The sequence below is a fragment of the Vombatus ursinus genome, unplaced genomic scaffold (genome assembly GCF_900497805.2).
Source record: "Vombatus ursinus unplaced genomic scaffold, bare-nosed wombat genome assembly UNPS02014832.1, whole genome shotgun sequence".
Lineage (NCBI taxonomy): Eukaryota > Metazoa > Chordata > Mammalia > Diprotodontia > Vombatidae > Vombatus > Vombatus ursinus.
Window position 1 is genome coordinate 13,325,999 of NW_020954610.1, and position 20,700 is coordinate 13,346,698.

At 35.7% G+C, this 20,700-nt stretch overlaps 1 protein-coding gene across 2 annotated transcripts in view; it reads right to left on the reverse strand.

The window, feature by feature from the left end:
• Window positions 1–10,587: 10,587 nt before the first annotated feature.
• LOC114025897 (transmembrane protein 245-like) overlaps window positions 10,588–20,700 on the reverse strand; it is an 85,140-nt gene continuing 75,027 nt past the window's right edge. The window contains exons 15-17 of one of the 2 annotated variants that reach the window (XM_027839411.1): window positions 17,696–17,870; window positions 13,318–13,512; window positions 10,588–11,082 (exon numbers count right to left, since the gene is read on the reverse strand). In XM_027839411.1, the coding sequence (XP_027695212.1) occupies window positions 11,049–11,082; window positions 13,318–13,512; window positions 17,696–17,870 (404 nt within the window). In that variant the 3' untranslated portion in view covers window positions 10,588–11,048. Of the gene's footprint in view, window positions 11,083–13,307; window positions 13,513–17,695; window positions 17,871–20,700 lie in introns of both variants that reach the window. The other variant, XM_027839412.1, reaches the window with a different exon arrangement.

The window sequence follows — 20,700 nt, forward strand, 5'->3', positions numbered from 1 at the left end:
GGTCCCTAAGGGATCTGTTTTGTGTTTGAGGGGGAAAGTGGTTACAATTCAATAAACACTGGAATTTTACTTGTCTTTTTAAGGCTGTGGAAATAATGCGGGAATGATCAGTTCAAGACTTAATTTTTTAGGATATCTGTTTCACAAATGTAATGCAGGCATAAAGGATTTAGTAGCAGGGCTACCCTGGTTGACTATACCAATATTTTCTGACAGCTAATCATAGTGAGGCAGAACAAATTCTGTTCAAATCTTAACCCTTCTTTGAGGCTCTAAATGTGAGATTCTAATGCTTTTGACCATTTCTAAATTACAAGGCCCTAAGAGCTGACATTCATCTAGCATTTCACATACATTATTTCATTTGAGTCTTAAAATAACCTTCTGAGGTAAGTAACAGAAGTATTATCGGCCCCATTTTAAAGAAAACTGAGGCTCATAAAGGTTAAGCCTATGGTTTACTCAACTACTTTCAGAGGCAAGATTTGAAACCAAATCTTGCCTCCAAATCCAGCACTGTTATTGGATACCACTACAATCTCTGTGCTCCATTTTTAAATTTTTTTATTTTTAACATGTGTTTTTAAAACTTTGGGTTACAAATTTTCTCCCTTCCTCCCTCCCCACCCACCCTCATTGAAAAGGCAAGCATCTTGGTACAGGTTATAGATGTGTAGTCATGCAAAACACTTCCATAGTAGTCCTTTTGTGAAAAACTAAGTATATTTCCCTTCATACTATCCTACCCCCCATTTATTCTATTTTCTCTTTTGACCCTGTCCCTCCTCAAAAGTGTTGGTTTTTGTCAATCCCTATTTCTTGTCCACATTCTCTGAACTCAGTATATACATATATGTATGTATAATGTGTATGTATATGTATATATGTGTATATATGTGTATGTGTGTATGTATACATACACCTTCCCCCCTTTTTTTTGTCTATGCCCCAAAAATGTATGTCTAATTTTATACTCGGGTTCCATCATGTCTTTGGAACTATGGTGGGCCATTGCTTACTTCAGAGTTCTTAAGTTTTTCTTTATAAGTTTTTTTTCTTTAGTGTTTGACACTGTACAAATTATTCAACTGGTTCTGCTCACTTCACTGCATCCATTCATGTCTTCCCAGGTTTCTCTGAGACTATTCCTTTTATACTTTTTTACAGTATTATAATATTCCATTACATTCATATGCCACAATATGTTCCAGCTATTTTTCACTTGATGGGCATACTCTTAATTTCCAGTTTTTCACTATAGCAAAAAGAGCTGCTATATTTTTGTAAATATGGGTCCTTTTCCTCTTAATCTGATCTCTTTGGGATATAGGCCTAGTAGCAGTTATGGAGTATACATAATTTAGTGACTTTGGGGGCAGTTTTGTTTTTTAAAATTTAAATATTTTATTTTTTCCCAATTAAATTTAAAGGGATTTTTAACATTCATTAAATTTTTTTTAGTTACAAATTTTCTCTCCTCCCTCTTTCACCTCCCCCCTCCCTGAGACGGTAAGAAACTGGATATAGGTTATACAAGGGGGTGGGGATGGAGACAGTTTTAAATTGCCCTCTAGAAAGGCTGGACCAATTCATAGCTCGAACACTGTATCTATTTCCAAATCCTTCCAACACCTTTCATTTTCCTTTTCTGTCATCTTTGACAGTTTTATGACTGTGAAGTAGAACCTCAGAGTTGTTTTAAAGTGTATTTCTCTAATTCACAGTAATTTGAAACATTTTTTTTCATGTTGTTGATAGCTTGGACTTCTTCCTTTTGACAAATTGCCTGTTTAGAGCCTTTGACCATTTATTTAGCTATTGAGGAATGGCTGCCATTCTTATATATTTGAAAGAGTTGAATATCAGACCTCTATCAGAGAAACCTGGCACAAATATTGTCCCCAGTTAACTATTTCCTTTCTAATTTCAAATGCATTGATTTTGTTTATGCAAAAATGTTTCAAGTTTATGTAATAAAAATTATCCATTTTATCATTTATGTTGCACCCTATCTTTTGTCTGATCATGAACTCTTCCCTTACCCACAGTTCACAAAGGTAATTTTCCTCTAATTTGATTATGATGTGACCTTTTATATCTAGGCTCCATATCCATAGATATTATTATGGTATATGGTATGAGATCTTGGTCTAATAAACCTAATTCTGGCAGACTGTTTATCAGTGTTCCCAGCAGTTTTTGTCAATAAGAGGCCTTACCCCAGTAGTTGAAGTTTTTGGGTCTACTAAACACTATCTACCATGTTTGTTTGCTGTGGTGTGCTGTGTATCTAATTTGTTACACTGCTTGACTTTTTCTTTTTTTGTCAGTATAAATTGTTTTAATTATCATTGCTTCATAGTATAGTTTAAGACCTAGTACTGCCAGATGCCTTCATTTTAAATTTAGTGTCCTAGATCATGCCCTATATTTTCTCCCTTTATCTCCTGCGTTGCAGCACAATATACAAATGCAACCTGAGCAACAGGTGCTTCCTAACATAGTTACCATGTTGGGGAAATGTGGTTTGTCAGATTTCTGCCCTGAAATGCCTTCTCCCCTAATACCAATTGAAATCCTAACCATTCTTTAGTTCCTTCATGAACTGCTACCTGCTGATGAAGCTAGGGAACCAACCTGAGATTTCATCAAGGGGTTCCTTAATTCACTTCATTACTGGGTTGGCTTCAGGGTAATAGTTTGGCTGCAATTAATTTGTAGAGGAGGTACTGTCTTCACTGATATAGGGAGCAGACTTTGGTGAAATCATGACTTGAAATTTATCTTGTCTTCCTTTAACAGACTATGCTTTTGGATGGGGGAGGTGGGGAGGGTTAACACGTCTTATCTCCTCAGGTACTTAGTTATAGCATGGAGCTATATGTAGCCATGTAGTCACTCAAGAAATGTTTAAATGGAAAGCTTTCACTCGACTTCTCATCAGTTTCTTCCCTTCAAATACCCCAAACCCATCCCTACCACCACAAGGCTCCCCCCCCCCACATGGTCTCCACCAGAACCCTTGTACCACATGACTTCCTTACTCCTCATAACCACCTCCTCCAAAAGATTCTTATGTTAAAAAAAAAAGCCATTTCCAGTTACTAATATTATAGCAAGAGTATTGGTGGAACATGGAAGATGGACAAGAAGAGAAGCCAACGTGGGGCTAAACAAGACAGAAAGATGGATGCAATTGTTTAAGTTTTTCTTCATTAACTATATTAGAATGGAGCTCTTTTTTGGCCGCTTGAAACAGATGAGATTTCATTTAAATCATTGATCATATTTTAAACATTCAACATTGATAAATTTATTTCAAAATATAATTTTCATTTACAAAGAAGTGACACTGGCACCTTGTCAAAAGAAGTTGAAAGCTAAGAAATACCATTTGTGCAAAAAAGAGTGCTTTTGCTACCTTCATTCTGCTTTTGTTTCTAATTTCAGACCATGTCTTCTTTGTTTGAAATATGTTGACTCAGAGATGATATTTTCAAGTTGTTACATATGCAGTTACTGCTACATATCACGGTTTCAAAATCAAATGGTATTTGTGAACATGAAATACAAGGGTGTCATTGGAATGAACAACAAGAAGCATTTCTTCAAATTTGCTCAAAATAGACACAGGGACTCACACATATCCTTGGTCACTAAAAAATAGGGATCTCTGACAAACTAACTTCACTTGAGATTGAATTCCATGTCATTTGTGGGCCTTTTTTTTTTGAGCTGAACGAAAGAATAAAGTATGCTGGAAAGGTATCATGGTGCAGTGTAAGTAGGTCAAAATATTAAGTCAGACACTTGTGTTCCAATTAAATTCATTAGTTTAGTAACCTTGGACAAGTTATTTTACCATCCTTGTTTCTTCATCTGTAACATGAAGAAAATCATGCTTGAATCATTCTAACTCATGTGCTTGTTATGAGACTTAAATGAAACCATGTACATAAAAAATGCTCTGTAAACCATAAAAAGGTTATAGAAATGAATTATTCCTAAGCAATGAACACAAACCTATTCTGTTAAAAAGGGCTGAAGTTCTGAAAACTGTTCAAATATTTAGGAAATGAAAAATTTCTCCTAAAAAATGTCAACAGGAACAAACTGAAAAAGGACAGCTGGAAACAGAAATAAAATAGGTAGCACCCATACACAAGTGACCCTAAGCATAGCTTTCTCCTGGGCAAAGTTAAGAGAAATTCTGCCAATTATGGTTGTTGGTGGTGTAGGATTGTGTTTGGTTCTGTCACACTACTGCACAGGAAACATTCTCTGTCATCACTACTGACAGTATTCATATGGGTGGGCCTGTTTTCTAATCTGCTGTAAAGAGGTTGCATTAAGAGAATCTTTAAGAATGCCATAATGGCCTTCCCTGTAGTTCTAAAATACTATTCTATTAGTATTCTAATAGAATTTGTTCCTCTAAGATACATAAGGTTCTTTTATACTTATGAAAATCTGTAAAGTTATACTTCCAAACAAGGAATTCCCAGCCATTTTGAGGGGATCATAGACCCCTAGCAGTCTGATGAAGCCTATGGACCCCTTCTTAGAATAATTTTTTAAAATTCATAATTAAAAGATATTCTACATTTCACTTAGAGGTTAGTAAAAGTAAAGATATAATTTTTCCCCCTAAGTTCATGGACTCCCTGAAATCTATCAATGGAGATCCATGGACCTCAGGTTAAAAGTCCCTATTCTAAATATTTTTTTTCAAATGTGGAAACTTATGTCTAAATCTGATTCAGGTTTTCTGTTCGGACTATACAGAATATACAGTATATAGCTAAAGAAAGCTGTATACTGAGTTAACCAAATTTTAAAAATAAAATTCCATGTTAAAAATTGTTTGTAAACTTTCTTTTTTCCTTACTTTTAAAATTTATTCCAATTTGGTAGAGAGAGCTTCACCGGCATGCAACCATGCAATCAAACATCTATTAAATTTTTCCCCTCACAAAACAGCAATAAATAAGACTTAGTACATTTTCTTACTACACCATCTAAAATAAAAATCTGTTATCTCCCTAACTTGGAAGATAATTCAGATAAAGACCAAAGAGACAAAATCACTTACGTGGAAGACTTGTGTGAACTGAATAATTAGATGCCCTCTGGAGTTATGAATATGTTTCTTACTTTAAAATTACCATTAGGAATTCACATTGATGTCCTGTATGTTTTAGTTGCATTTTCAAAAGGAAAATGCAAACATTTTAAAAATGAAAATTGACTGTCAGAAGCAATCTTCAGCTTTAGTAATTTATGATGAGAAAAAATTCCATTAAATTTGGTGTTTTAGACATCACATTTCACCAAAACAATCAGTGATAATTTTACTCAAGAAAAAAAAACCCAGCAAGAAAAGCACAGAGGTCAGGGTGGTGGTAGGGGGAGAGGTAGAATGTCAGCTGTCCACAGATTAATAAGTGCTCTGCTAGACAAGGCAGCAGAAGAGTATAATGGGGAACAATACTGGACAAGGAGTCAAAAGAAAGACGCAGGCTTTGGTCCTAGCTCTGGCACTCAGACAAGTCGCAAACTCTGTAAGGAGAGATCAGATGGAGATAATGCTGCTTGCCTTACTTGTTATGAGGAACAAATGAGATAACTAATGTGTATAAAAAAGGATATGATAAGTTATCACAATGCTAGGACTATTATTACTGAAAAATCCCACAGTTCAATGAAATACCTTGCATATAATAAAGGAATTGTTCTTCATAACAGCTTAAGGATCTAACAACCAATATGAAAGTCTGAACTTAAACTACTGTTACCAGGAAAACCTATGAAATTTATTACAGGATTTCATAATATCACAGTAATGGATTCACTAAATCACATTTCCATTGTAGATATCTCACAAAAGCCTGATAAAGACTTACTTCAGATAGATACAAGGCATTAGGAAGTAGATGAAGTATTTTGGCTTAAAATAGTTTTGATTATTTTGAATAACTTAGGTAAAGAAAACATTTATTAAGTGCTTAGTATGTGCTAGGAAGTAGGTATCTTAATAGTTGGAAGGGGCCTCAGAGGTCATAATGGACAATGTGCTCCAAAGAGGATGCCATCCAGCTTTCTCATGAAAACCTACAGTGACAGGAAACCTACTATTAAATAAGGCAGCCCATTTCATGTTTGGGCAGTTCTAATGGTTAAGAAGTTGCCTCCTTAGAGATTCCTCTTATTGGTCTTAATTCTCCTCTCTGAGGCCAAAAAGACCATCTCATCTTTCCTCTAAACGGCAACCCTTCAGGATTTTTTTTAAAATTGTAAATACCCTAGTTATCCCTTGTTGCTTGGTTTTAAGCATCCTCACTATCTTAACTGCTGTCTCCTGGGTACTCTTTAGCTAAAATGTGATGTCTAGAATTGAATACAATACTCCAAATGTGGTCTGACTGTAGGAGAATTCAGGGAGGTACCTTTGTATACTAAACAAAGAAGATGCTTAGTGGTTTTAGATAGAATGTATGTTCAAATCATTAACTTCAAAAGATAAAACATTATTAAACCTAAATACATAATGACACGTTAAAAAAAATTAAAATGTTACTCCTCATTAGCTGTTACCTAAACTTAAAAGCACTGGCCAGAACTTTGGGTGCTTGAGAAAGTAACCTGCCCAGAAAATCAGAGGTGGAAGGCCATCTGAATCATCTTTGTTAGAATCTAATATTAAGGTGGTAGCTAGATGGTGTAGTGGATAGAGCACTGGCCCTGGAGTTAGGAGGACCTGAGTTCAAATCTCACCTCAGACACATAACACTCATTAGCTGTGAGACTCTGGGACTCAGAATCATAACACTCATTAGCTGTGTTACTTTGGACAAGTCACTTAATCCCAACTGCCTCACCAAAAGAAAAAAAGAAACAATCTAATATTAAGAACTAAGCACTGAACATGCTTCTTACAGGTAGGTAATTCTGTTTTGTTTTTTTGCTTTTTGGTGAGGCAATCAGGGTTAAGTGACTTGCCCAGGGTCATACAGCTAGTGTTAGGTGGGTAATTCTGAAGCTTGGTGTAAGAAAGGTGGAATTATTTTAAAGGTAATAACAGTGAATACAGGTACTTGGTAACATATTTTGGGTACTTCTGGATAGTCAAGAAACAATGACCATGTGAGTGAAACCACAGCAATAATAATAGCAGTAATAATAAATAATACTAATTCTACCTTATATCTGTACAGTGCTTTACAACTTATAAAGTGCTTTTACAAAGAGTCTTTCATTTGAGCCTCATGAAAATCCTGTAAGACAGGATAGGACTATCCTTAATTTGTAGATGAGGGATTTGAGGCTCAGAGTTTAAGTAATTTTGCCTAAGCTTGCAAAGCAAATGAAAGAACTGGGATGGGAACTCCATCTATGATTAATGATGCCTCACAATTATTCAACTCTCCTATAAGATGATTTAGGGATTTTTAATAGAAGCAAATAAAGGTCTTGTGAAAATAGTAACTATAGTTATATAATGTATAATATAGCAATTGAATATTAGAAGATGGGCCACATTTACTTAATATGGGGGTGAACACAAAGGTTATACATCATCTTCTTCCCCAATCTCTCATCTTGTTAGAACTTTCCTATCTGTTTATCTTGTTAGAACTTACATTACACTTCCTTGTGTACACACTTTTACCCTAGCCAGATTCAAAGCTCCTTCAGGGTAGGAACTGTGTTTTTTCATTTCTGAATCTAGCCCAACACTCAGTACAGTGGCCTACAGATATGTGGCAAGAACTCAATAAAAGGATTAGGGACTGGTTCTGTGATCTCACTGGTATAGAGATCTTCCAGGTAAGGAAACTACCTCTATCAAGTCAGGCTGATATGTTCATTGTAATTTATGGTCTCATCAAGTTGTGAAGAACACTAAGGTTAAGTGATTTGCTCAGGGTCCTTACAGGTATAATGCCAAAGGTAGAACATGAGCCCAGGTCTTCCAGGCTTCAAAGCTTGCTTTTTACTTACTGTGCCAGGCTGCTTCTTAATAAATGCTCAATTAATATAACCAATGTTGTGGGGACAGCTATTGCCATCTGTGTTTCTTATTCAATTTACAACTTGTTATGAAATTAAGTAATTCTTAAGAGTGGTAATAAAGAATGTTTTGTATGCCGTCTAGTAGTTCTATAGATGTACGTGTGTGTTAATTACCATTATAGAATCATCTGTAGTCACTGAACAAAATATTTGTATTTGAACCCTATTTATGTAGAATTAAAAATTTTGTCTTGAACAAAGGCCACTTTAAGATTAGAAACTCCTTGAGGGCAGTTACTTCCTTATTCATCTTTGTATCTTCCTTAGCCTAGAGGCTAAGAGCAGAGCTAAGGCCATGCACTCAGGTTGGAGCTCAGTAAATGAAGACTGAAGGGTGAAAGGTGGATAGACACTGAAAAGACCTTGGGCAGATCCCTTAAATTTACTCTTATATCATATCATTAGTGTAGAGATATGTGTGTGTGTGTGTGTGTGTGTGTGTGTGTGTGTGTGTGTGTGTATGTGCATGTATATACATATACACACGTACACGCACCCTGTCTACACACACAACACACACACACACACATTCAAAGTAAAAATACAAGAGCTGCATTTGGCATAGTATGTTATATGTACCAAGTAAACATCTGAAAAGTTCCAATTCATAGACCTCAGAAAAAGAGCACATTGGTAACTTCAGGCTATTTTAAAAAATTTAACAATTTCTTTTCTGCAGTAGCATAAAGGCATGTTTAACTGCTTCTTGGTGAGTTCTGATTTATCAGTACCAAACATGCCATCATTTTTATTTTTAAAAATTTTACAAGGAAATTCACGATACTTTTAAACCTGTTTTCTTTTCCTTGATATAAGAATATTGGAGACACGTATTTTGGACAACATATTAAGGTGAGAATAGTACCAACTGAAAAGCAAAGAATCATTGAATTGAGAACTAGGGAATCATCTAATTAATTAGATTACTTCACTTTACAGGTAAAAACGGAGGTCCACAGAGGTAATGTTACTTGCCTTAGGTCACACAGGCTGTAAATAGAAGAGGCATAAATAGAAAATGGGACTGCAGTCAGAAAGATCAGCCTGCTATTCTACAGTTGGGGACCTCTAGACAAGTCCTTAATGTAACAAATTTTCTATAGCCTAGTTTTGTGCAACTTTCAAGACAGCAAATGGAATATTTCTTTGAACAATTTTTATTTTGTCTGTCATTTATTTGATAACTTACCTGAAGTCTAAACAAACCCCTCATGACTGATGTACTAGAGTAGGATCACCTTTTGTAATTTTTGCACTCAACTGAGTATTATCTAGATGGAGAATTAAATTTAAAGGATCTAGTGTTTTGTGGAAGAAACTACAGAATGGCCATCTATTAAAATCTGGTTTAATGCTGATACCAACTGAGTAAATCATGAAGGAAGAAAAACAAAAACGCCATAGGCTTTTTAAACCAACTGAAAATATTATAAAAATGTCCGTTTTCTGAAATCCTCTTCCTATACTCCACTGTGGTAAGGAGATGACCCTGACTCTCAAAAGATATGCAAATGGAGTACAAGCCCTGGAAGGTTTTAGCCAACCAAAGACAAGCTCAACTAAATTCAGAGAGGCTCATCATCACCCGGAAGCTGGCTACTAGTTAATTAAAGTTTTATGGCCATAACACCTTATGAGACTCTTTTAATAAAGACTAAGATGTGGAAGTGTTATAAATTGGCAGGAAGTATCCATATTGATTAAATTATATATTCTGAAGCATTCACTAGGCAGTCAGTGTGTTATAGCAGAAAGTGTATCAGTTTTCTCTGTCAGAAGACCTGGATTCCAATGCCAACACCACTGCTTTACCACATATGAGAGGCTGGGCAATAACTATTCTGGGCCTCAGTTTTCTCATCTTTAAAACAAGGGGGTAGCATTTGATGACTGAGATCCCTTCCAGCCATAAAACGATGCATGCCCTTAATATTCTTATCTGTAAAATAGAGACAATAAATACCTGCTATACCTTATCTCAATCTGTGTGGATGAAAAATAGTAACAGTAATAACAATGCTCTAAAAAGTTATAAACTTAAGGCATTATTATTAAAAATAAATAAATAAAATAAACGATGTGAGCAGAATTTCAAATATGAAGAAAATCTGGATTTAGAAATCAAACCATTATTATACTTGAGATTCCCATTTAAAACATAGGGGAAAATGCATAATTGTACATTGTATTTTTAAAAATAATTGCAGGTCTAGCAAAAGCAGCCCAAAAAAGTACTTCATTTCAATATCAGGAATGTGGCTACATTTTTATCCTTGGGGAAATCTTTCTGGGTCACCTAGGAGTAAAAATTTAAATTCCAAGTCAGATGTTTTCATACCAGTTTGTTGTTTTTTAACAATGGTAAAGAGGAAGGGAAAGAAGATGGAAAGATTATCATCCTTCTTCTTCACACGGTTGAATGCTGTAAATCTCTTAAGTTTCTTGAAAGCACTCTTCATGGAAAAGTGGTTATTATAGAAATATTTTAAAACAAATTTCTTAAAGCAGAATAAATTAATTATGTTATATGCACTTTTAATAACAGGTACGTTAGAGCTCTTAAAATTACTGTAAGCACATATATCCTTCATTTCCCTTGACACTTCAGGAAAAAACAGCTATGATTTTGCTCTTTTCAAAGGCATTTGAACAAAACTGATTACCACAAAGGAAAACATCCATATTGGTTGTTCGAGCAGGTAACAGCCATGACTCCAGTGTATAACTTAAAAGCTTTCAAGGTCATTTTCTAAAAAATAAGTCATCAAATGAGTTTCTCTGTTGTAAAGTTGCATGTTAATAAACAAAGCCACCAGCAGCATCTGTTCTTTTTTGCAATAAGCCAGTACACACATTGTCTTTCCAAAATGCTTCTTCACTGGACCTTCCTTGATCATTACAGCTGGGAGGAAAGAAGTCCATTGCTGTTCTGAATTCAACTGAAGGAGAATTTCTTAAAGAAGTTGGTGCAAGTATCACTCTGATGATTTTGGATCTTCAGAAATTCTTCTGAAAGTAGTAACATAAGAAAATGTCTTTACTTCAAGGAAAATTGTTTAATTTTTTCTTTTTCAGGCAATTGGGGTTAAGTGACTTGCCCAGAGTCACATAGCTAATAACTGTCTGAGGGCAGATGTGAACTCAGGTCCTCCTGACTCCAGGCAGGTGCTCTGCGCCATCTAGTTGCCCCAACTGTTTATTTTTCAAGAGAAAATCTAACAGCAGGGAAAGAAACTCCTTTTTATATTACTATACTTATATTTACCTAAACCAAAACAGACAGTAAAGACCCAGTTTCCCCACCTATTAAAAAAAAAAACAACAGAGATGGGTTGGATGTCTCTTCCATCTCTGACAGATTATGAATCAATTAAAAATTTATAGTCCTTTTATACCTGTAATGAACATATCCAAAGGCTATTAAAATGGAAACTGTTAGGTGGGTGGGGGTGGAATTGCTTATGATGCACATGGCTTCTTTTGGCTTTAGGGAAGGCTGAGCTTGCCCTGGCAGACATTCTTGGTGAGGGAAAAGCACACTTGCTGCTACTTGTCTAATAGTCCCTAATGCCCTGCCAGGCATTCTCAGCATAGCTCCATCTCTTTGCCTATTTTCAGGTAGGGTGAATATACTAGGACTCAAGGACCACAGTGCTGAGAGATTTTGTGTTTATGGCCCTAAGAACCTTTCCTGAGTGAATTTTGTATCCCTACATATTTTTACATTCTGAAAAAAAAACAAAAACCTATTCATGTTTTAGGGAAAAAAATCATATTTAAACAGAGTTGTGTTTTTGCAACTAAAGGCAAATCTACTTATAAACTCTATCAGGCTTTTTGGGTACCATAGCTTTGGGTAGCTTAAATTAACACTTACTTGTATACCAGAACACTTGCTTATTAATGGCACTTCTAGATAAAAACACTTTTCAGGCACTCTTACCTTTGATGCCCTTTGAAAATACTAACGATATTTAACATAGGTAATTTTGAATTCACAGGTATTCCATCTAAGAGATACATAAAATATCCTGCTTGAGGTAAAGACGTAGGAAGAAGTTGATACAAAATATACAATATTTTAGGCCATTTGACAATCTTTTTGGAAATATTAATTATAGCTAAGGATAGGTGAATAAAACGTGGAATATTAAAGCTGGAAGGGGTTCATTTAGTTCAGCTCCTAAAGGGGAAATATATTTGGAGGAGGGAAGCATCTTCCTCAATATCATTCCTGGTAGAACCATGACAAAACCAGTTCAATACGATTTTTCCATCAATACTCATTCCAATATACTATACTACCTTTCACCCTTTTTCCAATACAGAAATTTGAAATCAAATTGAAGCAAACTGTGAAAGCAATCTGAAAAACCTCCTAGCTTCAAATTTATCACAGGGAGCTGAATATTCAGCCTAGTAACAGCCACCCCCCCCCATAACACTTATTTTTATGCAAATTAAAAGTACTTATCAGAGATACAAAAAAATGTGTGTGTAGGAGTAGTGCCTAATCCCTGAGAAGCAAGGACCTAACTAGATAGCAGAATTAATGAATTTTTAACTCTCTGGTTAGGTTACATGGGTAAGCTGGTCAAAATCTTTTGTAAAATTATTTTAATTTCAACCTACAACTTAGATAATGTTGTGTTAGATGTGCTTTTGGGATCTCACTTTTTTTGACCAAGGGAAAAAAGGCAGTGCCTTTTTATTTTATTAAATAAGGAATAGCCACATTTCATTTTATTATCGTTATCAAGAGGCAAAAGCAACAAAAGGGCCAGGTGTGAATTAAAAAAAAGCTTTTTGTACCTGAATACCTCTCTCTCCTTTTATTCTTTTTACAAAAACTTCATTTCTCTTTTCCTTTAGCCTATAAACTATGAGTTTAATGTAGACCCAGCTCTAAAACTCTAACTCACAGGGGATCTCTACACTCAATAATTTAATGAAGGATGCACAAACAGAACATAAATTTAAGAGGATTTTAAAACAGCCTCACAACAGATTTGTTGTTTGGCTTCAACTGAACAAGACGAACAAGACTATAAATTTCTCAAAAGCAGGGCTAGGCTACATATTTTTTTTTTTCACATTCTCTACAGCTCTGAATACAGTATAGACACTCAAGTATTTTATCTGCTGTTCGACTGACTAAATCAAATCTCATGGAAAAGAGCAAAAACATCAGTTATATTTCAATATTAGCACTCAGTTTAGAGATATTTCTCTACCTCAACTTACTGTTGTGTCTGTTGAGGACCCAGTGTCTGACTTGGGGTGGGCGTGGGGTTTGTAGGACTTAGTAACATGGCACTGTAGATATTAGAGGCAACTACGAGTATGCAGAGAAGTATAGGGCCAATGATCGCTCCTTCTAGGCCTAGGTAGTATGCTCCACCAGCCACTGCTAAACCCGTCAAGTAAGGATGGCCTCCTCTGGAATAATAACATAAACAGATTACATGTGAAAGGATATATCAGTTGGGCAAACATGGCTTTTAAAAACTTGACATCTAAAAACTAAGGAACTGTTAAAAAGTCAAAATGGCAATTTCTAGTCAAATAAATGGCCAAAGCATATGAAAAGAATTTTTTAAACAGGAAACAGACCATCCTGATAATCACTCAAAAAAAAACCCCCAAAAAACACAACTTTCCTAATAAACAGCGATGTAAATGAAAACTACTTTGAGGCATCACATCACTCATCAAATGAGCAAACATGATTAAAAGTAACTAAATGCAATGCTAGCAAGGCTGAGGAGGAACAGGTACATTTATCTATTGTTGGTCTAACTCTACATTTTAAATATCTTTCTGGAGAGAAATCTGACAATACATAGTACAAGTTACAAAATTAATCATATTTTTTTTTGAAATGGCTAATGTGGAAATATGTTTTGCATGTATAATGGGTATCATATTTCTTGACTTCTCAATGAGTGGGGGAGGGGATAAAGAGAGGGAGAGAATTTGGAACTGAAAATTAAAAAAAAAATTAAAAAAAAAATTACACTCTTTGACACAATAGTTCCATGGCTAGAAATATACCCTGAAAGTGTAATAAAAAACAAAAGAGCTATCTATAAAAAGATTTTCATAGCAATGTTATTTGTAAAAACAAAAACTGGAAGCAACATAAAAGTCCAAATGGAGTGCATTACACAGTAGATATTATAATGCAGTGGTTCTCAAATGGTGTACATTAAGTTTTAGCTAAGCGTGTTGGAATTGTGTAGAACTTATACTTACAATCTCATACATACTTAAATGTCTTGACTCTTTTATATTGTGCTGTGATTCCTATGGTCAGTTGATCAGTCAATAAGTACATATTAAACACCTACTATATGCCAAGCAGTGTACTAATCACTAGGGATACAAAGAAAGGGAAAAAAAATCCCTATGGGAATTAATACTGTGCTTTGAACAAAAAAATTTTTGAAAACCACTGCTATAATGTAATTAGGACTAACAGGTATGATATATACAGGGAAATCTGTTAAGATCTATACAAGGTAGTCTAAAAAAAATGAACCAGAAAAGTAAAATAAAAACTATCTACAACCCTAAGGGGAAAAGTAAATGAGAAAGAATGCTAAGGAGGTCACACAGGGAATTCCTGAAAAATCACTATAGTTTATGCACTGAAATTAATTTAAATGTCAATAATTACTAAGCAAGTTCAGCTGATTGTACTGTTGTTCAATATAAATTTACTTTTTAAGAAAACATTAAAAAAAAAACAACAAAAAATTCACGACAATTTGAAAACAAGCTATGTGATCTTATTCTACAAAAATAATGATATAAAAAGCATACATTTTAAGAGTAAATTTAAATCATGAATTCATTATAAAAACAGCATAGGAAATGTTTAATCCTCAGCACCACTATCTCTCCACTCCTTCCCCAATTAATGCAGTTAATTGAAATTTGAGAAGAAAGTAAGGAAATAAGATTGGAGTGGGGGGTGGGGAACTCATGGTGAATTTATAGGAGGACATGGGCAAGATTGGCACAGGATGGGACAACCAAGGATGAGTTGTGATATGCATTGTTGGAGAATTTTCCAAGTCAATGACATAACTGATTCATGTATGCATTTGAGAGCTGACTGTAATCAGGTTAATTTACAGAAGTTTCATGTCCATGAGGTCTGTGATTTTTATTATAACTTTATAAGTTTGAATGGGAAGATCAGTATTAGAGAAACTGATTATTTACTCCTAGGACATAACTTCTATGATTTGGATCATTGTTTCCAGTGGAACAGTGGTGTCTGAAGAATACAGTTGCATGGGTTAACAGGTCAGTATAACACAATTCCATTACGTTATTTTAATGGAAAAAGCCACAATAATGACCCACAATCCAGGCAAGTCTTCAAGGTTGTAAGCTGAAGAGCAGATATATTATTAGAGGGAGTTTATTCATTTGCAATTTCTTATGCAATTGAAATATGAATAAATAAATAAACAAATATGAAATTGCAGGCCCAGTCTCTCCAAAAAACAAACAAAAAAACCCACTTCCCACTTCTTTGATGATCAGACTTCTGGCAATTTGAACCATCCAGAATCAAGTAATGAAATTCAAGGTAAGTATGAAAAAGTCTTCAAAGCTGTAAATGACCACTACAAAGCTCAAGTGCTCTGAGACAGAAAGGTCAAAAGAGTATATTTCAATTATATAGAAAATTCACACATAAAATGCCTCATTCCCCAATGATGCCAGTCAAATACCATCCTCCTTTAAACATCTTATTAAAATAACAGAATAAATATTTATTATTTTCTAATTATAAGTAATATGATTCAAAATTAAGAGCAAGGTTTGAGGAAATATAATGCCAGGGTAAAAATGAAATATCCTTTTCCAGTATATTTTACCTGTTAAACAATCACTACTACAATTCTAGTTCTTTGTACTTTGAGAAACCTCTAACTTTCTTTTGCTTGTGCTCAATATATCAAAATTCCCCAGGCCTCGTGTGCTGCAAATCTGTGACCTATTCTCCTCCTCTGATTTTTCTTTAGAGCAATTTAGCAGCAAGAGTCTTTACTAGTCTATTTCCAACTTACCGGAGAGAAGTCAAGGCATTGATTTGCCTCTTTAGCTTTCCTAACCAGTTTAGAGCACTCTTAAATAATCATCTTTTTCTGTTCTTTATTTTAGGGGACAAGGATTCTTCCTGTGGTTTTCTCTGTTTCATTTTCCTTGGATGTAAGAAGGGTTACTATTGTGTGTGCACATACATAGGCAAGAAGCTGTGTAAGTCTCCAGATAAGAGCAAAACAATGTGGTGGTCTTTTTATAATCAAAGAGATGTTTCTCCTTGAACATTACATTGGTTCTAATCAACCTTCCCTCTCTGATTAATGCTCAATTAATATAGGAAATGTTTTCTTTGTTGTAGCAGGTTTCTAGCAGAATTTATAAACTATCATAGGCTTCTGACATAGACTACTTTTTAAAGTTTTCTGCCTTAAAAAAAATCCCCAAACTTTAACATTTACAAACACTTTAGAATAGAAAAAAAATATTTTTAAAAGAGAAATCCAGTTCTTTGTCCCCAGAAGGTACAATGTTATAAGAGAATATGGGCTGAAATGGAATTGCTACATGTCAGAATTAAATATTTATGTTGAAACCAAGAGATAGAGTAATGTAACAAATAAAAGGCTAGCCACGGAGTAAGGGAATGCCTGTGGCTTGCTTCTTTGACATGGGCAGGCCATTTAACCTCTGCTGCCCTGGGCAACTCTAAAACTGCAAGTTAAGTTGCTGATCTGCGTCAATGGAATTCCTATGTTTGGACTTCCTCACAGGTCAGGACCAAAATTAAACAACAACAAAACAGCTGAAATTATTAGATGGGACAAGGAAAATTATGTAAAGATGTGGATATTTGATTTTAAAAAGTTATTTTAATGGAAAGGTTCTGAAATAAAATATTGACTCTTCATTCTCGCATACACCTGGTAATATTTCTTTCTCCATAGAAAATACTACTAAAACATGAGTCTGCCGACAATTTTCACTTATTCTGACACTCAATTATATACTTTCTTACTTTAACTCTTCAATGGATCTGTGATCACACTGATGTGGGTAATTCACTCCAATGGTGCAGATTATAACTCATCCCCATTTTTTCAACCTGGCCAATTCACATCTGTATCTTCCTTTAAAGAATCTTTCTTGCATTCCCCCAACAAATAAGAAGTCTTCACATTTCAAGGGTAACTGCAGCACCCAATCTGTCTGTTATCTCTCACTCTTGGCACATGACTGGCTCATTTTACTTTCCAATTCAATGTCTAATACAATCCTTGGCACAGAACAGACATTTAATAAATGCTTGTTGATTCCTCATACATTCCTGAATGTTATTTTTTATGTCAACTTTTGCACATAATTCAGTATCACTGCAGTCTATTTATACACCAAATATGTTTCTTCAGTAACATAAATAGCCCTATTTTATGAAGTCAGTTTTCATTAAAATTTTACAATGGTAACAGAAACACAAGGGAGTAAAAAGAATTTTTATCAAGATGTGAAGACATTGATATAATTACAACTAATACTGCTTTCCCTTTTGTGAAATACTTACCCTGATATATCAGAGTAGATTGCAGTATCTACAAAGTAGGTTGGTAGGAGATGAAAAACCAGAAGCAAGACGGCTTTACATCCTTCTCCCTGAGTAAGCCACAGGTCCAGGACTGCCGGTATTGCTGCCCAATACGTTCCCAGAAATGGTACTGCTCCAAGGATTGCTGCTAATGCTAATAAAGTCAAAAGAAAATAAACTTCATACTACAGAAAAATAGTAAATAAAACTGTTAATTCTCTGCAATAGAACCCCCCCCCCAATTCACATACAGTAAAATAACCCAAATTCATTGGAATGTTCAAGGTATGTAGTGTACTGGATTAATGTATTTAAAAAATAAGTGAAGGTTAAACTGATTAACTGAAGTCAAGCTTCAGTGAACTTCCAGTTCACTGGAATAGTGTTTACTGAAGAATTCCCACACACAGAGCCTGCTGAAGTGGAAAGAACACTTGAAGTATGTTTTTGTCTCAGCCCTGCCACGCAAGTCATATCACTTCTCCAGGACTGAGTTTCTTCATCTATGAAATGGGGACAACATTCTCTGCCATGTCTATCTTAAAAGGCTTTTAAAAGAACCCAATGAGAGAAGCACTTGTGAGAGTTGTAACAAACAGGAGAGGCGCCAATCAATTAAATGCCAATAACAACTTTTCAGTAGCAGCAGGAACACCTTCCTTGCCAAACTGCTAATGACCAAGTTTCTTTCCCAGGCCTAGAAGCTGCCAACAAGGTATTTGGCACCGTTCTTTCACAAGTGACCCAAAACTTGTTTCTGACAAAGATGAAGATATATTCAGAATGTGGTAAGCTCCAGGTATCTCCTCGTGAAGGCGATCCCCATGGGCTACCTTACCTGGAGATGTAAGGGAGCAGAACCAGGGCCCTGTGTCAGTCTGAAGATTGCCTGTACCACTCTAAAACTGGGAAGGTGGAATGTGCTGGTTTTTTATAGTGCAAACTTTAAGCCAACCTGGAACTTAAAGTTCACAGGATTTAGAGGTGGAAGGGAATTTACAGCTCATCTAATCCAACTTTCTCATTCTACAAAGAAGAAAATGGAACGTCAGTGACATTATGTGACTTGAGTGAAGTTATACAGGTGACTCAGGAAATGAAGAAAGCTTGAACTAGACAAGAAGTCGACCTGGGCTACAAAGGATGAAGCACCTGACACCTGAAAACTAAACACCAATGTGTCATTTAACCTGTAGTGTTCCTACTCAACCTGCCATAGTCCCAAGCAGGAGATACTACCTTTGTTTTTGAAATGTTTGGTTCCATGAATCTAGTTACTGTCTCCTTGATCCTGTTTCCTTCATACTGGCTCCTCTCTTGGTAGCCACCTTTCCTCAACTATCACCTCTTATTCTCTCTAATCTTCAATCTCTCCTTATCTGTTGGAAACTTCACTGTTGCTTACACAGAAAAGCCCATCCTTATAAAATTCTTACTTAAAGCTACTGTCCCCTCATGTTATAATTCTTTTCCCTCCTTTTCACAGCCAAATCACCAGAAACACCCAGCTTCACTCACTGCCTCTTACTTCCTTTCTAAATTCCTTATAATCTACATTCTGACTTCATGACTCTCATCACCTCAAACTTCTTTTTCCAAAGTGACCAATGACATCAGTTGCCTCTTCTCAGTCTTCATTTTTCTTGACTTTTTTTGCATGAAGCACTTGACCCCAGTGACCACCCTCTCCTCCCAATTCATCTCCTCATACTCTTTCTTGTGTTTTCAAGATGGTTCTCCTGTGGTTCTCTTCCTACCTATCTGGTTGCTCCACCACTCCCTATGTGCATATGTAATCCCAAGGCTCTGTCTCCCAGATAACCCTCAAATCTATTTATATAATCTCAGCCTCTCTCCTGAACTCTAGTCTTTCACATCACCAGCTGACCACTGGACATTTCCAATTTGATGTCCTATAGGCATTTCAAATTTAATATGCCCCAAACTAAACTCATCTGCCTTCCTCCCCCCAACCCACGTCTCTTCTGACCTTTATTTATATCAAAAGCACTACTATCCTTCTAGTTCCCTAATTTCACAACTGTGGAGTCATTCTAGATTCCTAATTCTCCCTTCATGCCACATCTCCACTCATTCGTCAAATCCACAACCTCTCTTGCCATTAGTCTCTTTTTCTTTCCTTTCAAGGCTGTCAGCCTAGTTCAGGCCCTTATCACCTCTAGCTTAGGCTACTGCCACAGCCTCTTAATTGGTATCTCTTCCTCAAATCTTTCCCCATTATAATACAATCTCCTGAACTGAAGTGATATTTCTAAAGCCTAGGTTTGGCCATGTCACTCCCATGTTCAAACAAGCTCCAATGGCCCCCTATAATCTCTAGAATAAAATACAAACTCCTCTGCTTAGCAATGAAAGCCTTTTATAAATGTTGCAAAATTATAAATAACAAGTTTGGCTCTAAAGAAGAGATTTGAGAAGACATTCCCACCCTAACCCTCTGTAGAGCTGGGAGGTCCCCAAATGTTGTACATTGTATTTATTCTCAGACTTTTCCCAATGCGTTGCTGTTCTGCTGATTCCCCCCCCCCCTTTTTCTTTTTGTCTTTTATTTTATTTTTTTTCTTTTTGTCTTTTAAAAAATACTATTTGAAATAAGGGATGGCTCTCTGGGAGGGCAAGAGGGAGGAGTACTGAAGGAAACTATGGTGATGTCAAAAAAAGATATCAATAAAAACTTATTTTTTAAAAAAAGTAAGCCTTTTGTAATCTGACTCCGGCTTTTCTAGGAATATTGCACATTTCTCCCCGTCACACCCTATTTGGGTCAAATTGGCCTACTTGACACACGACATGCTGTATCATGTCCCCATGTATTTGTAGTCTGCCCTTCATGTCTGGACAGTACTCTTTCCTTTCATATCCTAAAATACCTAGCGTCCTTCAAAGCTCAGTTCAAGTGCCCCCTCCTACATGAGGCTCTTCTTGGTTCCCTTTGCTGCTAATGCCCCACTTGCCCCCCCACC